At 44.7% G+C, this 23,546-nt stretch overlaps 4 protein-coding genes across 4 annotated transcripts in view; 2 read left to right on the forward strand and 2 right to left on the reverse strand.

Moving 5' to 3' along the window:
• The window catches only part of LOC105567698 (HSPB1-associated protein 1), a 3,277-nt gene extending 1,218 nt beyond the window's left edge, over positions 1–2,059 (forward strand). The window contains exons 3-4 of the mRNA XM_012022770.1: positions 594–969; positions 1,202–2,059. Coding sequence (XP_011878160.1) covers positions 594–969; positions 1,202–1,579 — 754 coding nt within the window. The 3' untranslated portion in view covers positions 1,580–2,059. The remainder of the gene's footprint in view (positions 1–593; positions 970–1,201) is intronic.
• A 2,513-nt stretch (positions 2,060–4,572) lies between these two features.
• Positions 4,573–5,656, forward strand: LOC105567699 (ADP-ribosylation factor-like protein 2). The gene is made up of 2 exons (XM_012022771.1): positions 4,573–4,765; positions 4,945–5,656. Exons 1-2 carry the CDS (start codon positions 4,701–4,703, stop codon positions 5,432–5,434), a joined length of 555 nt encoding a protein of 184 aa, XP_011878161.1. The 5' UTR covers positions 4,573–4,700; the 3' UTR covers positions 5,435–5,656.
• A 45-nt stretch (positions 5,657–5,701) lies between these two features.
• LOC105567756 (leucine-rich repeat-containing protein 74A-like) lies at positions 5,702–8,465 on the reverse strand. Its single transcript, XM_012022870.1, has 6 exons — positions 8,397–8,465; positions 8,019–8,309; positions 7,406–7,828; positions 6,697–7,204; positions 5,998–6,411; positions 5,702–5,898 (listed from the first exon to the last, which is right to left on the reverse strand). The coding sequence occupies exons 1-6, from the start codon at positions 8,463–8,465 to the stop codon at positions 5,702–5,704; spliced, it is 1,902 nt and encodes a 633-aa protein (XP_011878260.1).
• A 2,364-nt stretch (positions 8,466–10,829) lies between these two features.
• Positions 10,830–23,546, reverse strand: part of LOC105567700 (protein jagged-1) — a 58,322-nt gene continuing 45,605 nt past the window's right edge. The window contains exons 4-6 of the mRNA XM_012022772.1: positions 16,091–16,709; positions 14,515–15,158; positions 10,830–14,425 (exon numbers count right to left, since the gene is read on the reverse strand). Of these exons, the coding sequence (XP_011878162.1) occupies positions 12,711–14,425; positions 14,515–15,158; positions 16,091–16,709 (2,978 nt within the window). The 3' untranslated portion in view covers positions 10,830–12,710. The remainder of the gene's footprint in view (positions 14,426–14,514; positions 15,159–16,090; positions 16,710–23,546) is intronic.

Consider the following 23,546-nt stretch of genomic DNA (forward strand, 5'->3'; position numbering starts at 1 on the left):
TTCACGATTTTGCGTGTCATCCTGCGCAAGGATGACACGCAAAATCGTGAAGCGTTCCACATTTTTGTGGTAAAATTTAAAATAAAATAAAACTGCCAGCCTTGGTCGATCTAATCCCAGAGTATTTTGTTTTAATTACTGGCGATACAACAATTCCAAATTTGGTTTAATACATGTAGTTTTAATGTACATTGTAGTACTATCAAAGAGAAGCCATTGAAAGGCCGGCCCTTTTGTAGAATTATACACCAATGCCACCGACATCAATTTTATCAGGATATTAGATAGGCAGAGAAACGTAAATCGCGAAAGGCTACTGTATACAAGTCTTTAATCGCGAGGGTATTTCCTTTTCCGTTTTACGTTCTCCACCTGATAGATAGATAAACCAACGTGTGATTTTATCTTCCAATTGGTGGATCTTGTTCTCGAGAACCTCTTCAGGAATTTTGGCGACTATTTTACTTCCCTTTTTTGATCCTGTATACATCCTACAATTTAAACTTATTTTTGTTGCAAATGCTTCAGAGTTGGTTTGAGTAGCTTTGTCACGGATTAGTAAAAAGATTAATTGTTGCTTTTGTATATTTTAGAAAACAGTGGTTGCTTTATCCACCTGGCGCTTCTCTGATACCAGTTAGACTTCCTTATGAAGAGTCAACGGTTTACAGCAGATATAACCTTTTTTGTCTGAGTGAGGAAGAAAAGGAGTATTTGTTAGATATATCAGACAAACCGAAATTAATAACGCTAGAACCTGGAGATGTTTTATTCGTGCCCAATGGCTGGTGGCATTATGTGGAATCTTTAGATGACGTCACTGTGAGCGTAAATATGTGGGGGAAACTGAAAGCAGATAATAGAGCACGACTAGAGGAAGCTTTGGTTAAATTGATAATAGGCAAGATGGGAGACTATAAACAAGAATATGAATTTCCGAGCAGGCACATTACATCTTATACAACACTGGTAATTTCTTTCAAGAAACATTATTGTTGTTAATTAGAATCTCTAATCAGAGTCCGACGGCAACGTTCGATTGGTATTTCTATTTCCGGCAACTCCCGGTCGAAAGAGATAGAAATAGCGAATATCTTTCTCTCTTGCAGAATTGTGCCAGAGCTGGCCTGTTGGACAGACTCTGATTACAGAGACTCTATTGTTAAACACACGATCTTAATTTCTAATACTATTTCAATAGGTTGAACGCGCTGTTGAATGCATAGAAAAGGAGCGGCAGGAGAAAGCGAAATCAACAAGCGGTCATAAAAGCTTTGAGAAAAGACTTAAACCTACAAAAAGACCTCAACCTCAACTACAGACTGCATCAGAATTAGCCGAGGAATATCCGTTTTATGTTAAAGCCTTACCTGACGCAGACAAAAGCGAGTTCGAAGAATTTCTTGAAGAAAAACGGAAAAGGGACAGAGAGAAATATCCATCGGAAGAAACAAGCGCATCTGGAGATTTCGTACCTAATCCTCAATATGATTCGTTCTTTGAATCTATTATCAATGCCTTATGTCATCCAGAGGTTATTAGTAAAGCAGCGGAAGTGTTGCTAGAGAGACACTATTAATAATAAGAATTATTAATAATAAGATTTGTATTATTTTTTTATTAACCAATAACAGTCATTGTAGGAAACTTGTGGCGAATTCGGTTGCTTGCACTAGTGCTTGCACACTGAGTGCACGCTAAGGCATTGTTTATAATTCTTATATTTAAGTTTGTCTTAAAAATGCATGTTCAAAGGGTATTTAGTCAAAAAATGATCCGTGTAAACGTTTTACAGACCATTTTTCTAAATAAGAAATGTTGCAAGAAGTATTTAAGATCTCAAAATATAAGAATTGACTGGAAACAAGGCTTATAGCGAATTCGATTGCTCGCACTAGTTCGCACTGAGGCTAGTTTCTGGTAAATTTTCATACTTGACTTTGTCTTGAATACGTGTTCAAAAAGTATGTGACCAAACAGTTATCTGCGTAGATTCTGTATAGACCTGCATTTTACTGGCTATGAAATATTTCAATAAATATTTAAAACAATTCTCAAATGTAAGAGTTGATTAAACAAACCTTAGCGTGCACTCGGTGCGCACTAGTGCAACCAACCAAATTTGTTATTAATAAATAACTAGCAAATTTAAATTACCACATTCTTTAGCATGTAAGTGAAGAAATTCACGAAAGCAATTTACGAGAAGTTTGCCAGTTGTGTCGTTTATTAATTTTCCTACCTCAATGACGTTATTAAAAAGACATTACTGATGTACTGATACTAATCTAAGACAATTGCATTCCTATTATGTAAATGTGACATTATACAGGGTGTCAGACTCGTTTGTAGCCAACCTAAGAATTACGGTAGATTGGGTTAAACTGGGAAGAAAAGTCATGTACCGTTGTGCAAAATTAGCAATAGTTATCGCGTAATTGATAAAAACGTCGAATGAACGCACAAGGAAGGCCGGACCCGGCAGGCATGCAAAATGGTTTATTTGTTTATATCTCCTAGGACACAGTAGCGAGAGGTGTGGAGTCACGTCGCTCGTCACTCAATGCGTGACGCGCACTGAGTGCACACTAAGGCTTGTTTAATCAATTCTTACATTTGAGAATTGTTTTAAATATTTATTGAAATATTTCATAGCCAGTAAAATGGCCTATACAGAATCTACGCAGATAACGTTTTGGCGACATACTTTTTGAACGTGTATTTAAAACAAAGTTAAGTATGAACGCATTTTGCATACCTGCCGGGTCCGGCCTTCCGCCCCTTGTGCGTTCATTCGACGTTTTTATCAATTACGCGATAACTATTGCTAATTTTGCACAACTTGTGACTTTTCTTCTCAGTTTAACCCAGTCTACCGTAATTTTTAGATTGGCTACAAACGAGTCTGACACCCTGCATGTGTATAGAAATATATCATTTTTATTAATATTATTAGACTTAGGGCCGATTTTTTCACTTCCCGATAAAATTATCCGGAGGTTAATCTCAAGTTTTAGCCAATCACGTGCATGGATCTGGTAGTTTATCTCCTGGTTAACTTTAACCGCAACATAACTGGATGTGAAGAAATCGGGCATTAGAGATATGTAATATTATTGGTCTGTGTGTCTATGTTCTAGTTACAGGAAATTTACAAAAAATTTAGCTGTGAGTTTTTAACTTTTTTGACAAGTATATGTGTATTGTATGTATGTATGTATATACACACATACAATGCAGTGTTTGCATACAATATCCAACAAACCCAATAATAATACATATTAAATGTTTACGTTAAGCGCAAATAATACAAAGTTGAAGGTGTAAAAGTGATGCAAATAATTTGAGTTAAATTGAGAAGGTATTGATTACAATTACTTTTAATATAATTCGTATAGTATGAATTTGTAAATCAATCACTTCTTTATAATCGCTGACTCAACAATCAACTTTGTTAAATCGGAAAATATAGTAGAAACACATATCGGCAAATATAACATCAAATGCAGAACTTTAGACAAGAGACTGAGATGCAAAGGGCACGTGTAAAATATGAGTTGTACTTTTTAGCATCATAGAAACAACTCTCTCAAATGTACTCATAATTTTCAATCAATCAATTTCTTATAAAACAAATGGGATGAAGATCTAGGGCCGGTATTCATAATCAGATCTTATAATCAAGACTGTCTTAAGGTATTCCATAGTCACTTAATACAGCATCTTTAGATTAAGTCAAAATTGCCTTCAATATAAGATCTGACTGAATACCGGCGTAGAAGTCTTTTATCGACTCTTATTTACTATTTACTATTAATTAAAATGTAAGTGGAAATAAAGTTCTGATGAGTTTTTTAAATTGAAATGCATATAGTTATTCATAAATCCCATTGTCCCTTCACGTTGATTCTGATTGTATTTCAATTTCTTTTTTCGATTTTCAAGAATTTAGATCTTTCCGGTTTGAAACTGCGAATTGCAAACTAAAATTTCTAAAGTTTCAGGAATTCTCGATTCTCAGAAATTTCGAAAAATTTCTTAGAAATTAGACAACGCGACCTCCTTGTCGCTAATATTCTCTTTGTACTTCATCGATGTTTCAAAGTTTTGATCTTGCGTATGTATGTACAGAAATTGCGATTCGAGAAAATCTCGGATTTTTGGACAACGCAACCTCCTCGCCGATCGTGTTCTCCTGATACTCTGCCAAGTTTTTAGAGCGTGGATCTCAGCAATTTAAACTCGAGGGATTCTCAGAAAATTCTTGAAAGTTTAGATACTGTAATATCTTTGTCGATTATATTTTCCTAATATACATATATTCGGTCAACTTTCGACATTTTTATTAGTCAAACATTTTATACATATTGTATAAGTCGATAAAGGACCTTTTTTAAATTCCATAAGATACGCACGAAAGGTCCTTTATATCGATAATCAATAATAACGATATTTTTTAATTATCCTTGCAGTCATCAAATAGTTTTTATCGTTTTCATCCAACTCACCCCAGCTGGTTTTTGATATACAATAATATAGTACTTCGACGGTGCACGATGCTATCTGTGGCGCTGTTATCGTCTGGCGCACGCACTTCATAATAAAACTGTTGGAGGTTAGAGACGTTTCTGTCAAGGATTCGCGTCTAAACATTTATCTGTCAACGATCTGAACATTGTGAAGTAATTAATGGGTTGACAATGGGTCTGTTAACGGTGCTGAAAAAATTGAAGCAGAAGGAAAAGGAGATGCGAATTTTAATGCTGTACGTATTCACGTTTGTGTACCTATTTTATATATCCAGCTTGTGGTTAGTCTACACGCTGACAGGTCAATGAATGCTACGCTTATTAAAATTACAGCGCGTTAAATAATTCAAGGCAATAATTTCCAAGTACACGCATTCCGTCACTTGCCCTCAACAGCGCCGCGTTACAATTACAGGGGCCTGGACAATGCAGGCAAGACGACGGTGCTGAAGCGACTCAATGGCGAACCGATAGACACTATCTCGCCCACGCTTGGCTTTAACATCAAGACGCTGGAACATCGCGGGTACAAGCTCAACGTGTGGGATGTGGGCGGACAGAAGTCGCTGCGTTCCTACTGGAGAAATTATTTCGAGTCGACGGACGGGCTGGTCTGGGTGATAGACAGCGCCGACAGAAGGAGACTGGACGATTGTAAAACGGAGCTGTACAAGCTCCTGCAGGAGGAGAGGCTGGAGGGCGCGAGTCTCCTCGTGTTTGCGAACAAGCAGGACATGCCTGGCGCACTGTCCGCAGCCGACATAGCAGACATTCTGGAGCTGCCCAACATAAAGACTCACCACTGGCAAATTTACAAGTGCTCCGCGGTGACGGGCGAAAATCTGGTCGACGGTATCAATTGGATTGTGGACGATATCGCAGCGAGAATATTTTACATAGATTAGATCAGATTCACAGATGCGTCGATCGCTCTTCACCGCGTTGAACGCAAAAATCAGCACTCGACAAATTTGCGCAAGATGATATTTACGTTGCGATCCTTGTGAAAATATGTAACATAGTCACGCATTTTCTTAAGATCTTTCGATAATTTATTACGTAATATACATTTTTTTTCAAATGTCCTTAGGTTTATTTTTTATGCTCTTCAATAATAGCTTTTATGCGACTTGTATGTCTTTTATTCGTCCCGCTTTCTGTCTCGTTTTGGTTTATTTGGCGGTCTTGAGTTTTTTTTTCTTCAATTTTAATAGCGTGGCTGCCGCTTCCGGATACTCCTCTAAGTAAAAGGATTTTAACAGTTTTCGATTGACAGTGTTATTCGGTCCCTCGAATGCATTCATAATCTCGTTGACGAGCGACGTCGAGAGCTTCAGCCTGAACTTCTGCACCAGCTCCGTAAATTTTGCTGCGAAAGAGGAAATTTGTTTTGAATTTTTTTAGAGACACGAACAATTCTCGTAAACTAAGAAAGTGTCCAAAATCAAGCGCGCTCTCGCAAACGTACTTCGTGATACTTTCTTGTCTTTCAGCGACATCACAAAGTGGCCGAAATTGCGTCGTCGCCTCTTTCGTTTCGGCAGCATCGCCTCGTAATTCGCTCTTTTCAAAAGTATCCTTCTAACGTTCGGCCCAACGAGCCGATAATTGCTCAGAATACCGCCTAACTTGATTGTGACCCACGGCCTGTGCTTTTCGATTATTTCCAGGTTGTGAATAACGTCCTTGCTTGCCCAAACGTTCTCCAAGTCTAAGAGACGTAAAGCACTATTGGGCGATTGATGCGGTGTGACAGCGTGAACCAGATTTGAAGCACCTTGTGCTCTTAAAGGGTTGTTTCCCAGGCGCAATTCTTGGAGCGTACTATTTCTTGATAGAGCTTTTGCAATGATTTCAGCGTCGTCCTCAGTAAATCTATTCCCTGATGAATCACAAAAAAACAAGCCCTTTAAGAAAGCGGCATATTTATCTCTGGATTTATCCCTTGAAAAAATATTTCAACTGACTGTTAGACGTTCGTATCTTAAAGTAATTTTCTATTCTTTCTTTTTCGTTCTGTTTCATAAAAACATAATAGAATATACAACGACTTTGAGAAAGCTGAGCCATTCCTTAAATAAGGAAGATTGTGAACAAGTTCTTTTATCTCTCTTTTAATTGCGCGCGAAAACAATATATGCATTCTTAGAATGTGATACACATTTACAACTTAAGTCCAGCCTCTCGATGTTCTGCGAGCGGGATAATAGTCTGTAAAGATACGGCACACATTCCTGTTCAAGTGCGTTCCAGGATAAATTCAGAGAACGTAGTGTCCCATTTTTCTTAAATCCGTCAACCAGAGCTTTCCAGATTTTTGCGTTATACAGAGAGTTCCAGGAGAGGTCCAGATGCGTCAAGCCTATCGCATGCGAGAGGAGATCCCGCAGATTTTCCGAGCACGTCTTATCCAGATGATTGTCGGATAGATTAAGGCTCTCCAAGTCTTCGTTGTTCGATAATGCGGACGCGATGTATCCGAGGCCCTCGTTGCCGATGTTGCAGCCGCCGAGATCGAGCGTCTTCAGAGTCGTGTTCTCCGATACCGCATCGCATAATTTTTTTGCACCGTTCGGGCCAATTTGGCAACCCGACAGTGACAAGTCGGTTATCGTGTTGTTTCTCAGCAGTAAATTGTTTAAATATCCGCATGCATTCGAGGACAGTTTATTATCCTACAACAAAATAGTAGCAGTTAGCGGAAAAGGAGATATTAATAAACGAAGTAATGTTTGCATTACAGTGCCCAAAGTTCAAGAACTCATTTCTAATCTGTACACGAGTCTTGCTCGGACCTAAAGGCGCTCTCGCTTGTTTGATTTGTATCACAATGGTCCTATTTAACATAATTTTATCATTAAGCTTGTTTGTTGCACCTTCAGGTCCAGCTTTCGCACGAAGGTGTTGTCGGCCAGAGCGTCGCAGATCGCTCTCATTACTGGCGAGCCGAATCCGTAATACCGCAGATTCAAGTGATCGGTCATGAGCATGTCCTTCAACGAGCCGATCGGTCTCAAACCCACGCGCCTCGCCGCGTCGTAGAATTTCTGCACGCCATCCGGACTGTAACTTTGCGGACCCTCGCGTAGCAGCCAGAAAGCTGGCAGTAATCCGGGATCGTTTGGCACCTGATACACCGTGTACGGATTCACCATTTCCAGCTGGGAATCGCTGATGTCTATCTCGCGCAAACACGGATGAATCGAGCTCTCGGTGGACACTCGGTCACTCACGACGTCTTCATCTTCCGGCGTGATCGGCGTCTCCTCAGACACGTCGTCGTCTTTCTTCCGTTCAACCTACCTTGCACACCGTAGCACTTTACTAGAGACTTGTCCAAAGTTAAAGAGAGGTCCTATCGTTTATTTGCATCGTGGCCTAATTATCTAACAAGATCTAATGTATCTAATAAGATCGAACCGGGAAATGCCGGAAAATACATTTGGGACATTCTGTGTGTTACTGAAATATGAAGCTACCAAAAGTTACACGGATCAGATGCCGCAAAAGTGTTTTCTTGTCTTCAGCCTTGATCGCTGAGTCCTTCGTTCTAATTGCTTCGAATTCCATCATAAACTTAGTCATTATATCAGTCTCGTCGATCATTTCTGATTCCGCCTCGACGTCTGTGCTTTTCTCTTCCATAGCTTCTTCCAATTCTTCTTCCGATTCCGTTTCGACGTCCTCGTCCTCCTCGATATCATCTGCATCATATTCGGTCCACGCTTCCGTTTCTTCATCTTGCAGTGCTTCAGCAGCATCTTCGATATCTTCTAATGTCTAAATATTTACGGATTTATATAAGGTAATAAAGCCGATATACTGATCGAGATAATGCTCGAGGTCTTGATAACCCAGCTTCTTCACTGCTTCCTTTATCTCACTATACGGGATTGGATTCGACGTAGATGCCCAAGATGCGGTCCGCAGGTACATTAGATTGGGGTCGTGGCCGATATAATTTGATCCCTGGCTTTCAATAATATTAACATGTGATTTACGCCAGGGATCAAATCGTTATATCGGCCACGACCCCAATCTAATGTACCTGCGGACCGCATCTTGGGCATCTACGTCGAATCCAATCCCGTATAGTGAGATAAAGGAAGCAGCGAAGAAGCTGGGTTATCAAGAGCTCGAGCATTATCTCGATCAGTATTTGCAGCTTCTGGAGGAGGATAGTACGCAGTTTATCAAACGGGTTGGCGATTCCGGTGGAGGACAGTACAGCATTAACATGAAGAACGCATTTGTACAATTAATATGGGCGACTTTGGACCGCATCGTAACAGAAAGATTTGGTTTTATTTCATCTTCGGTAGGCTGCTAACCTTGCCCTTGCCGAAGGAAACCTCTCCTTCACTAAGGAGCGCAAAAATTTACATTTATTTACATTGAGATTTGTGGCGAGTGGAGCGCACATTTCTTTGCCCCACACTTGCCACAAATCTCAAAGTAAATAAATGTAAATTTTTGATCCATTTCAATATGTGGCAACAATGTCTTGTTTGGTTTTGAACCCGGGTCTCCGGATTACCAGACCAGCGCACAATCCTTTGCGCCACGATCGCCACAAATAAAAAAGGTAAAAAATAATAAAAATAAGGCAATAATATAAATATATAGTTGTACCTTAATCGCTACCGTTAATTGTTATTTCAATATCACATGTGGTTTTATTTTGAATGGAAAATGTATAAAAATTGTTAGCATAGTTTTATTCGTTCAGGCGTCGCGAAAGAGAAGGCGTGTCGGAACGTTGTAGAAATCACTATGGTTTAAATACCTGTGCGAGATCCATATTTACGGGTCGTACATATCTTACTCGTTCACGAAATTCATGATACAACGAAAGCTTGTATAAATATAAATGTCATCGTATCAAGACATAATAGACGATTCCTAAATTTGCAACAGTTCGCTATGTGAAATTAGGCACAGATTCGCATAGACTGAAATGGATGCAGGGTTGGGAAGTAACTCGTTACTTGTAACGTAGTTTACATCAGTTACCTACTGGACTGCTTGCTTTATCGACACGTTTTACAATTCAAATGAAGATTTGATATTTTTATTTTCACTGCAATAAAGTAACTGAAAAATAACGATTTATTACTTTTTGAGTAACTGTAACGTGTTACTTCCCAGAATTGGTAACTTATAACTGTAACTAGTTACATCTTTAGCCAAACAACTGTAACTGTAACTAGATACTTTAATAAAGTAACTTTCCCAACCCTGAATAGATGTAACATCATAGTGTAATAAATTCTTTTTCTATAAATAATGCAAAATTGTCAAAATTGAATTCTGATGTTCTCAATAATAACATTACTATTTCGTAATGGAAGCTGTAAGCTATCGCTTTGCATTCGTTCGCTCGGAAGAGATCTTCATCGTCGATCGGCGGCCACTATTGCGTTTCACACGAGCCGCAATCGCTCATCGCGGGGTGCATGATTCATCCACCGGGTATTTGTCAAGTGGCTCTTCTGGTCCATTGTATTGTAATTTCGGCAGATCGTTCATTCAGCGGTACGTGCCTCGTACACGAGAGGACCCGTCCCATCTCGTTACGGCATCGGCGCGGCGGCAACTACGAGATGACCCGCCGAGCACTTTGTTAATCTCGGCCGCGCTTTCGATGGTAATGGCATTGGTATTATCTCTAATGAAACAATCGTGACGGGCCATTGAAATCGGCGCCGCCCGTATCTCCATCTTCGAAGAGAAGCGAATGGATTTATGACTTCGTAATTGGCTGGCGAACAATGTGAGGATAATTCGATAACTTCGATATAAATTTCTGCAACGTTCCTCCCCTCTTTAAAAATAATAAGCAATATACATTAAGCGGCATTGTTAATTGTAAAATATTGCGGAATTTGTTATCAAAAAGGAAGAACTTGGACAACAATCAACTTACAAGTAACATCAATTTGTAGATTTAATTTTGTCTATATCGAGTACTCCTCGACTTCTGTTGTACGAGAATACATAAAATCTTACTTTTCTCGTAGCTCGTTCTCCCTTCCATGTTTCGCTGATGAAATAACAGGTAGGAAGACTGTTCTCTCCCGGTGACTTCGATGCCGGGAATGCGATAACGCGAGTCATCGGCACATTTGATGCAAGGGTGCAATAAATCGTGGACGCCAGGTCGAAGGGTTGTACTTTTTATTGAAATCCTTCACATCGTCGTAAACCTATACGGGGGGAGGGGGGGGAGAGGAGAAGGGGTAGTAGGAGCTTATGTACACGCATTTGTTTGCACATTTCTCGACATCAAACACGAATAATCACAACGCGTGGATGCTTTTTAATTGTTTACCGTCGATTAGACCAAAAGCATTAGTTTGCCAGATCTTTACCGCCGTCGGCTTTAGAAGCCGACGGGAGCGAACGAAACAAATTACATGACAATGATCAACTATTGCTTATGATCTGGAAATAATTAATACGAGGCAATAAAATAAAAATAATATAATATATAAAATATAAAATAATATATAATATATATATATTTATATATATATTCATTCGTCTCTCACTCTCTTCTATATGTATTCGTACAATAATATAGCTTTCTCTACAAAATAAAGTATCTATTATAAAACTTTGTTCCTTCCTCTGCTGTAAATCTATGTATACGCCTAAAACGAGCTATACTTCTTAGTTTAAACTAGTCTGTTGCCGGACACTTCGCTGGGGGATGCGGGAGACGCTAGTATAAAAAAAAGGAGAGAAAATTGCACATCTAAGGGCGGGGTCAATAATGACTGGGGATGAGAACGATCTGGACATGTGTACTTGGATTTATTTACATCGTTCCACGATGCAATAGCGTCACTATGTACATCGTTCGTTTTTTACTCCGCGCTCGAATACGTTTCTAAATCATATTACACTTACGCCGCTAATATGTTCTTTACAAGTCAAATGTGCCGTCGCGATTTAGCACATCCTCTCGCAATGGCAGTATCTCACATCGCGTAGAAATCACGTGTCGTATCTTCGCGAAGAAACGAAAATAAAACTCGAGCAAGTGTTGAAGTAAATGAACACGCGGAGTACCATAGTAATGCTATACAATGACGTTGTTTCTTCTATGAGTATCACAATAATATCGTCTGAAGGAACGTTTGAAGCCCACGTTACATCATACAAAGCACACTTTCACGTACGATGATCGAGCGATTGTCTGCGCGACGTATCAATCGCAATAGTCCCCCAAAATGATGAACCTAAGGAAACTTTTGTATCTTTCGTGAAATTTCACTTACACGTTACGTTTACGTACCGTTTACGTATCATCTTGGCCTTAATTGAAACGCAGCTTTGCTTCGACGATTATACTTGACAAACGTACAATACATCTCGTAGGTGCGACGGTGCCATCCTATTTTTTAAATTATGAAAATAAAAATGCTAACAATGGCGATATATAATAATATCAAAAGAGTACAGGATTATGTGTAAACATATAAAAAGGCGCGTATAAGGGGGAGGAATGGCAACGCCGGAGAGGATGCAAAGGAAATACAGGCTTAGTGAAATTAATAAGTACGAGCTATGTACATATGTACAACGATAACAACTCATCATTATCATTAAAATTATTTATAATTGTCAATCGCTTATTGTCGTCGTATAGAAACGCGAGAGGGTCGGACAAGGAGAAAAAGAGAGGAAGTAGATTTCAATTGCTCTCTAAATGTTCAATCTGAAAATCGCGCAAACGTTTTTTGTACAATTATCCAGAATTTGACAAGTTTAATATTCTAATAATACTATGGACGAAGCGATCCTCAAAGGATGCGCTTCGCGAAGGCATTGAGAATTTATGCGTCACCTTAGCATAATCGTATTGCTGAGCCCTGTAAGAATCGTGCGTTCTCTTTCTTTTCCTCTGCGTTTGTCCCTAATATACTCTAGACATTGGTTCAATTTTCATGAAGAAGAACCTCAGGAGAGAGAGCCGTCTCAAGTTATCTCGAAATCGAGAGTCACATGTCCCATTATCACAAAAAAAAAAACAAACAGATCGTCCAAGTAAGTTCAGTCTCTAACCTTCTTAGTCCCTAAGCATTTTCATTAGTGCGTCATGTACGCGAGAAAAATCAAGAAAATCACCGACACTTCTATCCAACAGTTTTTCCACATAATTTTAACAATATTTAATTACACGTGTACCGTTAGCACTTGATGCGGCCCCGACGTCTGACTGGTACCTGGCTGCTGATGAGGGTACGGCGGCTCCTGCAGTCTGGGCTTGCTGTAAGGCTTGTGCGGTCCTTCCTCGTAGCTAAAACTGGCCGTATTGTTCCTGGCTTCCGCGCTGGGCGGTTTGTAGAGCGGCGGCAAACGATGTCTACCTTCTTCAGATACCATTTCAAGACTCTCCTCGGTGCCGGTCAACGCGCCGAGCGGTGTGCCCGACAAAGGCCTCACGACGGACACGCGAGGCTCGGAGTCCTGGTCCTTGAGCGGATTGGCGTATCTCCTCAGGTTCTCCTCGTTCTGAAGATTGTTGGATTTTTCGTCCAGATCGCTGCGATGGCGATGCAACGAGGTTTCGCTGCTGGTAGTCGCCGTCAAGTTCGACCTGTGCCTCATAGTTCTGAGGTACCAGAGGCTACCGAACAGTGCCAACAACAGCACGGTTGCCAGAGCGCCGCCCAGAACCGCCACGTAGCCGCCGGCATTGGCCGCGCTCGCCGCACTGGGCTCGCTAAGCAGCGCCGTCTCTACTTTGACCTCCAGCACGGAGGCCAAAACGAGAGGCCTGGCAAGCGGACGACTGAGCGTTTCGCCGAGGTCGCGGGCCGCGTCTGCCGCCGCCTCGGAGAAGATGGTCACTTCGACCGTATCGTTGTCGCCGGGCTTCAGATCGCACAGCAGCACCACCGACTGCGGCCTCCGTGGATCGGCCAGGAGCTTCCTCAGACGGCGGCACATCAGTTCCACCGACGTGCCAGGCGCCAAGGTGTCCCTTCGCAGTAGTATCGTAAGTCTCGAGCAAGTTGGCCCGAGCGTGGACTGTCCGGGCCAGCAGGACGGCGGAGCTGGTAGCGCGGGCGGGCCGACTCGCCTCCCAGTTTCGATAGGACGGCACTCGCCCCACGCCGGACACGGCGGCGCCAGGCAACTCTCGCCTGGACTAGGAACGCAGACCTCGTGGGCCAAACAAGACGTGCCGTTCAGACAGTTGCCCGGTCCGCACCAGACGTTGCTGCACTGATTCTTGCCGTTCCGGCATTCGCACACGTTGCAGTCGTCCTCCCACGTGGCAGCCGTGCAACCGGGCCCACCGGCAGTTCGGATCTCGCATCGCGGGCCGGTTCTACCGGGTGGACAGACGCACGAGTAGCTCGCGATACCGTCCACGCATGTGGCACCGCCGGTGCACGGATCGCTCGCGCATTCGTTCACGTTGATGCGACAGTCCGGCCCGGTGAAGCCGGGCGCGCACTCGCATCTGAACCAGTTGTCACCGTCCACGCATTTGCCGCCGTTCAGGCACGGCACCGGCTGGCAGTCGTCCACGTTGCGCCGGCAGTTCGGTCCTTCGAAGCCCTCGCGACAAACGCACCGGTAGCTGCCGTCCACCGTGTTCACGCAGGTCGCGCCGTTCGCGCAGGGATTACTCGTACACGCCGACGGCGACGCGATGTGGCAGGCCGCGCCCTCCCACCCGCGCGGGCAGTGGCACGTGAAGCCGTCGCCGCGATCCTGGCAGGTGCCGCCGTTCCGGCAAGTGCCCGGTTCGCAGTGGCCGCGGCGCAGCGCGCACGTCTTGCCCTTCCAGTCACCCTGGCAGATGCACGTGAAGTCCGCCACGCCGTCCACGCAGGTACCATTGTTGCGGCAAGGCTGCGTCAGGCATTCGTCCACATCTGGAAGAATTCGTTTACCACATTACATCAAGTCCAGTCGACCAAATCGGTCCATCTCTATTGCATTCTTTAAATGTCCCGTTACTTACTTTGGTCACAAAGATCCCCGCTCCAGCCCTCCCTGCAAATGCACTGGAACGAGTTGAGCAGGTCGACGCACGTGCCGCCGTTCAGGCAGGGATTTCCGCGGCAGTCGTTGATGTTCTCGTGGCAGTGCACGCCGGTGTAGCCCGGGTCGCAGATGCATCTGCCGCCGCTACACCGGCCCTTGCCGCCGCACGGGGTGCCTTCGCTGCCGCAGCCCGACTGACCGTCGTCCAGCGCGCCGAACTGCGGATTGTGCGAGGCCGGCTCCGAGCAGTTTCTGCCCTGCCACTGTGCCGGGCAGTGGCAATAGTAGTCGGTCTGCGTGTTGAAGCACGGCGCTGAATTGCGACACGGGTTCGGGCTGCAGTGATCGCGGTCGATCTCGCACTGGTAGCCGGTGAAGCCCACCGGGCACACGCACTCGTAGGTGTTCACCAGATCGCGGCATTCGCCGCCGTTCTGGCACGGCTTGGACGCGCACTCGTCGATGTCGACGTCGCAGTCCTTGCCGGAGTAGCCGGGGCTGCAGCTGCAGTGATAATCGTTCACCAGATCGATACAGAGCGCGCCGTGCTGGCACTGGCCGACGCAGTCGTTGATATTCTTCGTGCAGTTCTTGCCGGTAAAGCCGCTCCGGCATCGGCACCTGCGAAACGAAACGATCAAACTTGTAGGCGACAGGGTTGCGACTCGCGGGAGAATCGCTTGGGCCCGGTTTCACCAAACGTCGCTTAATCTTTAATCTTAGTTTAATTCATGCTTGTCTCTCTCCGAGGTAACAGTTGGAGAGAGACAAAGAACGAATTAAACTAAGCTTCAAGTTAAACGACGGTCTGAAACCGGGTCTTAGAGCTTCAGTTAGACTCGAGTATAATCTGCTCTCCCGGGTTCGTTAATTGCTGTCCGCCCGATTCGCGGAAGATTAATGGATTTTTAAATCACATTTAACGCAATAGCTCGCGTTTATTACGCGTCAGCATTATTTTACAAGCGACGTCACTCGTGACGATACAGACACGTTATTATTATAGTTTAACGCCCCGTATCGCGGGGAGGAGAAATGGTTTGTGGCGACTTAATTTTCAATAACTATATCGTCCGTGGGAAACCTATCATTTGTAACGCTCTGTGATTCGAAAGAAAGACTGGACGGAAACTCCAGTAATATCAACCTGTCGTAAAACAGCGCTGTTAATATGTATATTTACGTCAAATCTGTTAATGATACATGCGAGACATGGATGATGACATAAATTTCAACATCCCCTCCGCAATTATCGAATGTTATCAGTCAGTTGCTTTTATATACCAATAAACGCGTTCTTATCTAGTCGTTTAAACGCGTAAGTCCTCTAGTTCCCGTTGAATACGCGGCGCATATGCGAACGTAATTTTGACGCTTATCAATATTGAAAAAGTGAAACCCCACAAAAATTTTTAGAGTGAAACATCCTCTCCGTTGGAGCAAATATTCACGCTCCATGGCAGTGTTTTCACTCCAAGGACTTTAGAGAGCACCGTTGTTGAAAGGTCTCCCACGAGTCCGCGATAACTGACGGCAAAGGCGGCGGTACCTACCTGTAATCGCCGGCCAGGTTGATGCAGGTGAGGAAATTCTTGCAGGGCGACTCCTTGAGCGTGCACTCGTCCACGTCGAACTGGCAGAGTACGCCCTGCCAGGCGGGCGGGCAGCTGCAGGCGAAGCCGTTCTTGCCGTCCACGCAGGTACCGCCGTTCTGGCACGGCTGCGAGGCGCACTCGTCGATGTCGGTCGCGCAAAACGGCCCGGTGAAGCCCGGAGCGCACTGGCACTGCGCGGTCTCGCCGAGCTCGCGGCAGGTCGCGCCGTTCTGGCACGGGCTGGACGCGCACGGATTGTCGACCTTCTCGCACGTGGGTCCGGAGAAGCCCTCCGGGCACGTGCACTGGTACTGATCGGGCGCCGTGTTCTCGCACGTGCCGCCGTTCTGGCACGGCTCGTGCGTGCCGCAGTAGTTGAGGTCCTGGTCGCACAGTATCCCGCCCCAGTTGGTGTCGCAGATGCACTGCCAGCTCGAGCCGTTGCAGTAGCCGTGCTTGCAGCCCGGATAGACCATGCACTGGTCGCAGAGCTCGCCGTGCCAGCCGGCACGGCACTGGCACTCGCCGCTGACGTTGCAGTGGCCGTGTATCGGATGGCAGCCCTCCTTACACACGGCTGAAATGATTTTTGCAGATTAACACGGCGTGCCGTTCTCGGTGCGGTCGATTTGAGATTCCAATCGTTTCCAATAGCTTCCTTAATGACTATCTCGCCGCGGTAACCCCGGCGCGGTTCCACGCGCCTTCGCATTTATTTTCAAACCGTTGTAAATGAGATGCAAGACGTAACTGTATCGCGAAGATTAATATACTTTGCGTACTCTCGAGGGATTTCAGTTTTACCCATCGATCACGGCTATTGAACGAGAGAGATGCGAGAAGAATCTCCTCGCGAGATGTTCGCGAGCATTTGTGGATGGTGACGTGGACGGATTAAGTCTCTTGTTCGTCTTCCGTGCGCGACACGCGACATGTAAGTCATAGAGTCGGGGCAAACGCAATTAGCGGAGACTCTAATGAACAAAATGAGCGTACACGCGTTGAGGCGCGAACGCGGAAGGACTCGACGAGAGTGGCACTTGCCACGGTTTCTCGAGGAGGAATACGCGAACGATACCAGACATCTCTCGATTACTGGATGCGAGAGGAAGTGCCAGAGCAACAGGTACATACGTCCCTAACAGCAACGATGTCATTCGAATCATTTCTACTTCTATAGAATGTACTAAGGATATCCTAATACACTAGGAACATCCCCACAAAGGCCTGTGTCCACGATGCTAGAACTTGTTCCAAGTTCTAGGCTATTCCATAAAAGCTGCAAGTTGATGGCTACAGTTTCTTGAAACTAGAACTTGGACCAAGCATTCGGCACACGATACTACTTTTCCTACTGGATTGTTTACGAGAACCAATAAGGATGCAGAGTTTTAGATCAGGTGGCTCAAGGCTGAAGCCCGATTGGCACCCGTAAGCAATCCAGCAGGAAGAATAGTATCGTGTGCCGTTGGCTTTATACTAAATATTCTAAGAATCTACAGCTACTGTTAAGGCCCGTGTCCACGCAGCTAAAACTTGGTTCTAGCATCGTGGACACAGGCCTTTAAGGCTTGTTCCTTCGTATCGGTGGACGAGAGAGAAAATCTAGAGTCCGTTCTCTACAGCTGAACTGGCCGAGAGTCCATCTTTCTCCTTCTAGTGTGGAGGGAAAAAAGCCCCTGAACTAGTGCGACCAGTTCAGCTGTAAAGAACGGACCCCTAACTTCGGGGCATCGTAGGTGCCTAGGGAAACGACGAGGCGCGACGATGACGACTCGGTTTCTTCCCGGTTTCCCCCCGCCAGGATTAAAAGGGTGGAAAAAAAAGAAGCAGCGGGAAAAGAGGACGTACGTGACGGGGATCTCGCCGGGACCGGGCAACTCAATTAGCCGGTGGGACAGAAAGACAGATGAGAAGTGACAGAGAGAAGGATTATCCCTCCAACCGTGAAACGAAAACTCATGCCGCGCGCGCTCGACTCGCTCGTGTGCCGTGCACATACGCGCGTACGTATGTGTCTTTTCGGGATTTGAGTCGGCCGTGCGGCAACCAACACCTTTACCGTTACCGTATTGCACACGGCGCGATTATCGTTCGCGCGTATATACCGCCCGCGGCATTCCTAATGATTAATAGCCCCGCTCTCTCGTCCGGCACGGACAACGGACATTTACGGATATTTATACGACTGCATATGCGATACTTCGGGGCCCCCTAAATGACGGTGCATTCGCGACAGCCTTTTCTTGCCGCGCTGCACCGTCCCGCGATTCCCGCGAGATGTGCCCGGCGCTCGCGCGCACACGCTAACGTCGCCGTGTCATCGTCGTCACCGGCGTCTTCCGTCGTTCGTCGAGGATCGAGCTAATCAAGCCTTGCCCCGCCGTGCTCTTGCGATCCCCGGGGGAGACTCTCTCGCTAGTCCTCTCTTTCGCACAGTTTAGAAACTATAAATCCCCCTCCTGAGCTCGAACGATCGTGCCTGCTACTCGTATACCTTACGGCTCGCGGTTGATTAATACGCTGGCAGTTAGGTAAATTAACTTGCGCGAAGCGTCTCTTCCTTTTTCCGCATCGCGTGTCTTTTTCTACGGGACAGCTGCGCGAAGAGAGGCGGACTGTCGGGCCGGCGCGCGGCGGTCAGCCGATTTTTCGTGCGATCGTACTTCGTATACGCGCGCGCGCCCGCGGACCGCGCTGCGCTCGGAAGCGCTTTCCAGGAAAATTCGTCCGCGCTTGCAATTTTTATTCGCCCGTCGGCAATCCGCCGAGAGGGTCATTGTCGTGATGCGACCCTCTCTCGCCTAGAGTGTAATTATATTTTTATCTCGCGCGCACAGACGCTCGTCTCTCGACGCCGAGTATAACGCGCGGACGGGAACGTTATTATTATAATTTTACGAATTGTGTTCTCAGTTTAATTTTATCGTCGCGTGTCATTCGTCGTTACGCAACGGTGCGATAGTTTTGCAGAGAAAATTTATTAATTACGTGCGCTGAGCGCGCCCGCGAGATCCTTTCGCGGTTGCCAAATGTTAAAGGAGCACCGTGTGTGCTTTAGTGTAGAGATCTTACCTCTATCGCGCGCGACCAGGTTGGCGCATCGTGTGAAGACGATGCACGAGTGAAATTCTCCTATTGACCTTTCACAGCGCGATAAAAATGTCGGAGCCAGTTCTCTCTCTCTCTCTTTCTCTTTCCTTCTATCTTTTCTCGTAGCCGAGACTCGCGTCTCATCGCCTTGCACGAACACGCGATCTTCGCCGATAGTTTCTAATTGGGGTTTGCGCGTTTTTCCGTTCGCTTAAGTAGAACGTGCTCAAAACGATAACTCGATCTTCCCGCGTCGGTAAACGAGCGAAACTTTTTAGGCTTCGCGCCTTACATCGGGGAGGTTCGATCTTCTGAGATCGGAAGTTGGCTCGAAACTGGAAACGAAAGTGTCGCGGCAAAAGGCGGATTATCGAGTAGCGGCCTCGAGATGATCGCGTGGTCGCTGGTTATCAAACGGTAGAATCGCAAAGTTCATAGTGCCAAGGAAAACGAGCAGCGCCAGTCGAAGTAACCGTATATTATTTAAATTCCTTCGGTATCGTGCTAACTCGCGAGATGACCGGGCGAGCAAATTATTATTTGCGCGCATGACCTCAATCATCTTGCAGCTATAGTTTTAAAGCACACCCCAAAATTTATTTCGTACTAAAGTAATAATACGCGCGCGTGTTTACAGCCCCTTGAAATTGAGGGATTCGTGCCTCACGGGGAGAACTTTTTCTTAACATTTATACTGAAAATTATGCCACCGTGGGACAACATGGCATTAAAAAAAAACTCATACAGTTTTTCAAAATGCTATCTTGTCCCACGATTACACGATTTTCAAGAGAGAATTCTCTCCGTGCGGTTTTTTTTATAACGCTTCGTTACTAAGATTCACAGCTCCTTGAAATTGAGGGATTCGTGCACGGGGACAATTTTTTCTTAAAATTTATCCTGAAAATCATGTCGTCGTGGGACAACATGGCATTTCCAAGAATGTTCTGAGAGTTTTTGAAATTTTACCATACATTCTGCTAGTAGAATATATGGGAAAAAAGTAGTTTTTTAAAATGCCACGTTGTCCCACGATTACACAATTTTCAGGGTGAATTTCAAGAGAAAACTCTCTCAGTGTGACTTTTTTATAACGCTTCGTTACTCAGATTCAGAGTCTCCGAAATTCATACATCAATTCCTTCGGAAAGAAATACGTTATCGAGCAGCAAAAAATAGAAACTTTACAATTTGTCAACTCCGTAACAAGGCAGACCGACAATCGTACTGCGATACTGTACAATTCCTTTATACTTCTCATGTTAATTGTATGTAAAACATTTACTCCTACACGGAAAAAACAATGTAGCTGCTGTAGCTAAAACTTAGCAAAATAGGGACAGCTAATATTTTAGTTGCGATAGCTCAATATTTTGCTACTGCGCCTATTGTATTAGGTGCGACAGCAAACGGTTTGCTGTCGTAGCAAAATATTGAGCTATCACACAGAAAAAAATAATATTCTTCTTTTGAAAATATGTTTAGTTTCAACGTGAAAATCTTGAAATAAGATTATATTGCGTTAAACGAAGAAAACTTGCTTGAATGAAGCAATTTTATAGAATTCAATCAAAGAAAATATATACTTATTATTTCAGAATAATTTCCTTGAATGGAAAGGAAATAATATTGAATAGGAGATAACATATTTTCAAATCGAAGATTATAATTTTCTTAGAGTAAAATTACATATTGTATTCTTGAAGTGACAATTATAGTATTTAAATAAGACTGTAATATTGTTGGAATATAAGATTATTAAATGCTTCAAAGAAGATTATAGATTGTTGCGTATATACGAAACAATGAACGCGTTAATTTGAGTACATAAGAGTTTATTTGACACTTATGTTTTTTCTGTGCACAACTAAAAATATTAGCTGTCCCTATTTTGCTAAGTTTTAGCTACAGCAGCTACATTGTTCTTTCCGTGATAGATCTCACTTGAAAAGGGCCTAAACCAAAGGTCGAGACGTTGTGAAAGCGTATTGAATAAATGTGGCCAGCTAAGGTCGATTAAAATTTAAAACTTGTTTATATCAATGCTGGCAATCTGATGAAATATGCCATTTACATTTGTACTTATTTTTTATCCACCTCTTGACTTTACAATAGAACTTTCCCCCGGCGTAGCGAACGTCGGGCCGTTCTGGAAAACGAGTGTCACGATTTAAATGCCGGAGCGCGGCAAGGGGACTCACGTATCTATCTAACGGCCGGAATCGTCAAATGAATGCGGTCGGGGCCTCCTCTCCTCGCCGTCGGTCCCGCTCGCGATCGACCTTATGCGTGCGCTCTGCCCCGTCGCAAGGGGGAAGGGATGACAGTAACCGCGGAGCGGTCACGGCGAGGCGGAAGTAACGATTAAGCAGCGAAGAAAGAGCTGTTATATTAGACGGCGCAGCATTGTGCGACTGGACCTGGCGTGATGTGTCGCTACCTTTGTGGCGATCGTACGACATGCGCCTAACGTCCGCCTCATTGAGGCACGCTCCGGGATAATTCGCGTGTTTTACGATCCATACGGGACCACGCACGGCGCGGCGGCGCTCGTCTTCCCCTCGGCTCGGCTCCGCCGCGGCGACTTCCTGCGCGCTAAATCGCGGACGTGACGGAATTGCGTTCCCCGGGGGGGACGGACGGGGAATCCGGAACGGTGGAAATAAAGATAGAAATCGCGGATCGCGGAGGGCAGCCCCGTCCTTCCGTTCTGCCGTCGGTTTTCTCGGCGTCGTTTTTTGCGCCGCGTTCGCTTCCGCGTTTACGACCTTCCGCAAATTACTCGAGTCTCATCGTTATGGCGAAAAATATATTACCCCCCCCCCCCGAGTCCTCAATAAATACTTTTCAGGACAAAAAACGAGCTAACGCTAATAACGTAAGAGCGAGATATCAGGTTCATTGTTCGTAATATTGCCCTATCTCGACTGTCATCTACGGAGTTTCGCAGAAGCAGGTGCAAGATAGGATCCCCCAGGCGAGGGGTCGGGACCTCTTTCTATTTTCAACATTGTCCAACTTGCGCGACGGTTTGAATATTAATACAATGACTATTAATTGGCCCGTAATCGAATTGGAAGCCTCGTTAAACCGAGAAGTGCACGCGCGCGTGTGCGAGAAATCGAGTTAAACGACACCCATAAGCGGTGAACCCTGTCGCGAGATTTCACGTTCCAATGAACGATTAATTATTCTCTTGGCGGCGCACGGGAGAGAGCAAAAAATCAGCCTGCGCCGCATACGCTATCGATATGCTCGAGGATACCCTTATGCGTAACGAGACGATAACGATGACGAGCGAGAATGCGGCGTGTGCATTTCGTATCTTTGTATCTAATAAAAACAGGCTCCCCTGGATAAAAAAGAGACTTCTATGAACAAGTTCGTTAATTAAGCACCCTTTTTTTCTTACTCCGTATAAAGCGCGCATCTTTTGCGCCGTCAAAACTGATAGGCCGTTGCGTGTTTGCAAAATCAAGATGTGACGAATTAAAAATCAAATACGACTCGCTCTCTTTCTGTGTAGCGCTTGGATAAAAGTTATCTACTCGCGAAACATTTTCCACGAAAGGATGCGCGGAGAAGGGTCGGGGAATACGTTTACGGTGATATTTTTCACCCATACACCGCGTCCGGTGTAATTAATAATGCGCGCGGTAATGCGTAGTTATGCGCGCGGTAAACGCGGGATTAATCAGCAATAATTCATTCTAAAGTCGATGCACACCTGAGGTGCTAATACTGAAATATGTTAAGGGAATCCCTCGCCTCTCTTTCGCGCAGCGCATTCCTGCCCGCGCGATCTGAAAGGAACAAGTAGAATTGCCGTTGGGGAACGACTCGCCAATCTATCGAGGAAAATTGTCTTCCCGAAAACGTCGAGTTCAGTTGCGATTAATCTAATTGCGAATTCGATTGCTCGCACTAGTGCGCACCGAGTGCACCCCATACAGCACCGAGGCTTTCAGAAACATTGCGACATTGCAACAATGTTTTCTGAAATGTTTCTGAAAGCTTTGGTGCTGTATGGGACACCAAGGCTTGTTTACCGTCAATTCTTAGATTCAGGGCCGTCTTAAATGCACGTTCAAAAACCATCTAGCCAGAGAAATGACGTAGTTCATTTCACTGGCTAAACAGTATTACAAGAGGTATTTAAGGATGTATTGGACGTACAATCTTAGACAAAAGTGCATGAAATTGGAAATACTTATATATCTACTCTTAACGCATAGTAAATGTAGATGTAAGAAACTTGAACGATAGTTGGAGTCTTATTTGTATTCCTACAAAGGTATTTTTCACTTTACAAATGTTTTTT

Source organism: Vollenhovia emeryi, unplaced genomic scaffold, assembly GCF_000949405.1.
Source record: "Vollenhovia emeryi isolate VEMERY1.0 unplaced genomic scaffold, V.emery_V1.0 DF939135.1, whole genome shotgun sequence".
Lineage (NCBI taxonomy): Eukaryota > Metazoa > Arthropoda > Insecta > Hymenoptera > Formicidae > Vollenhovia > Vollenhovia emeryi.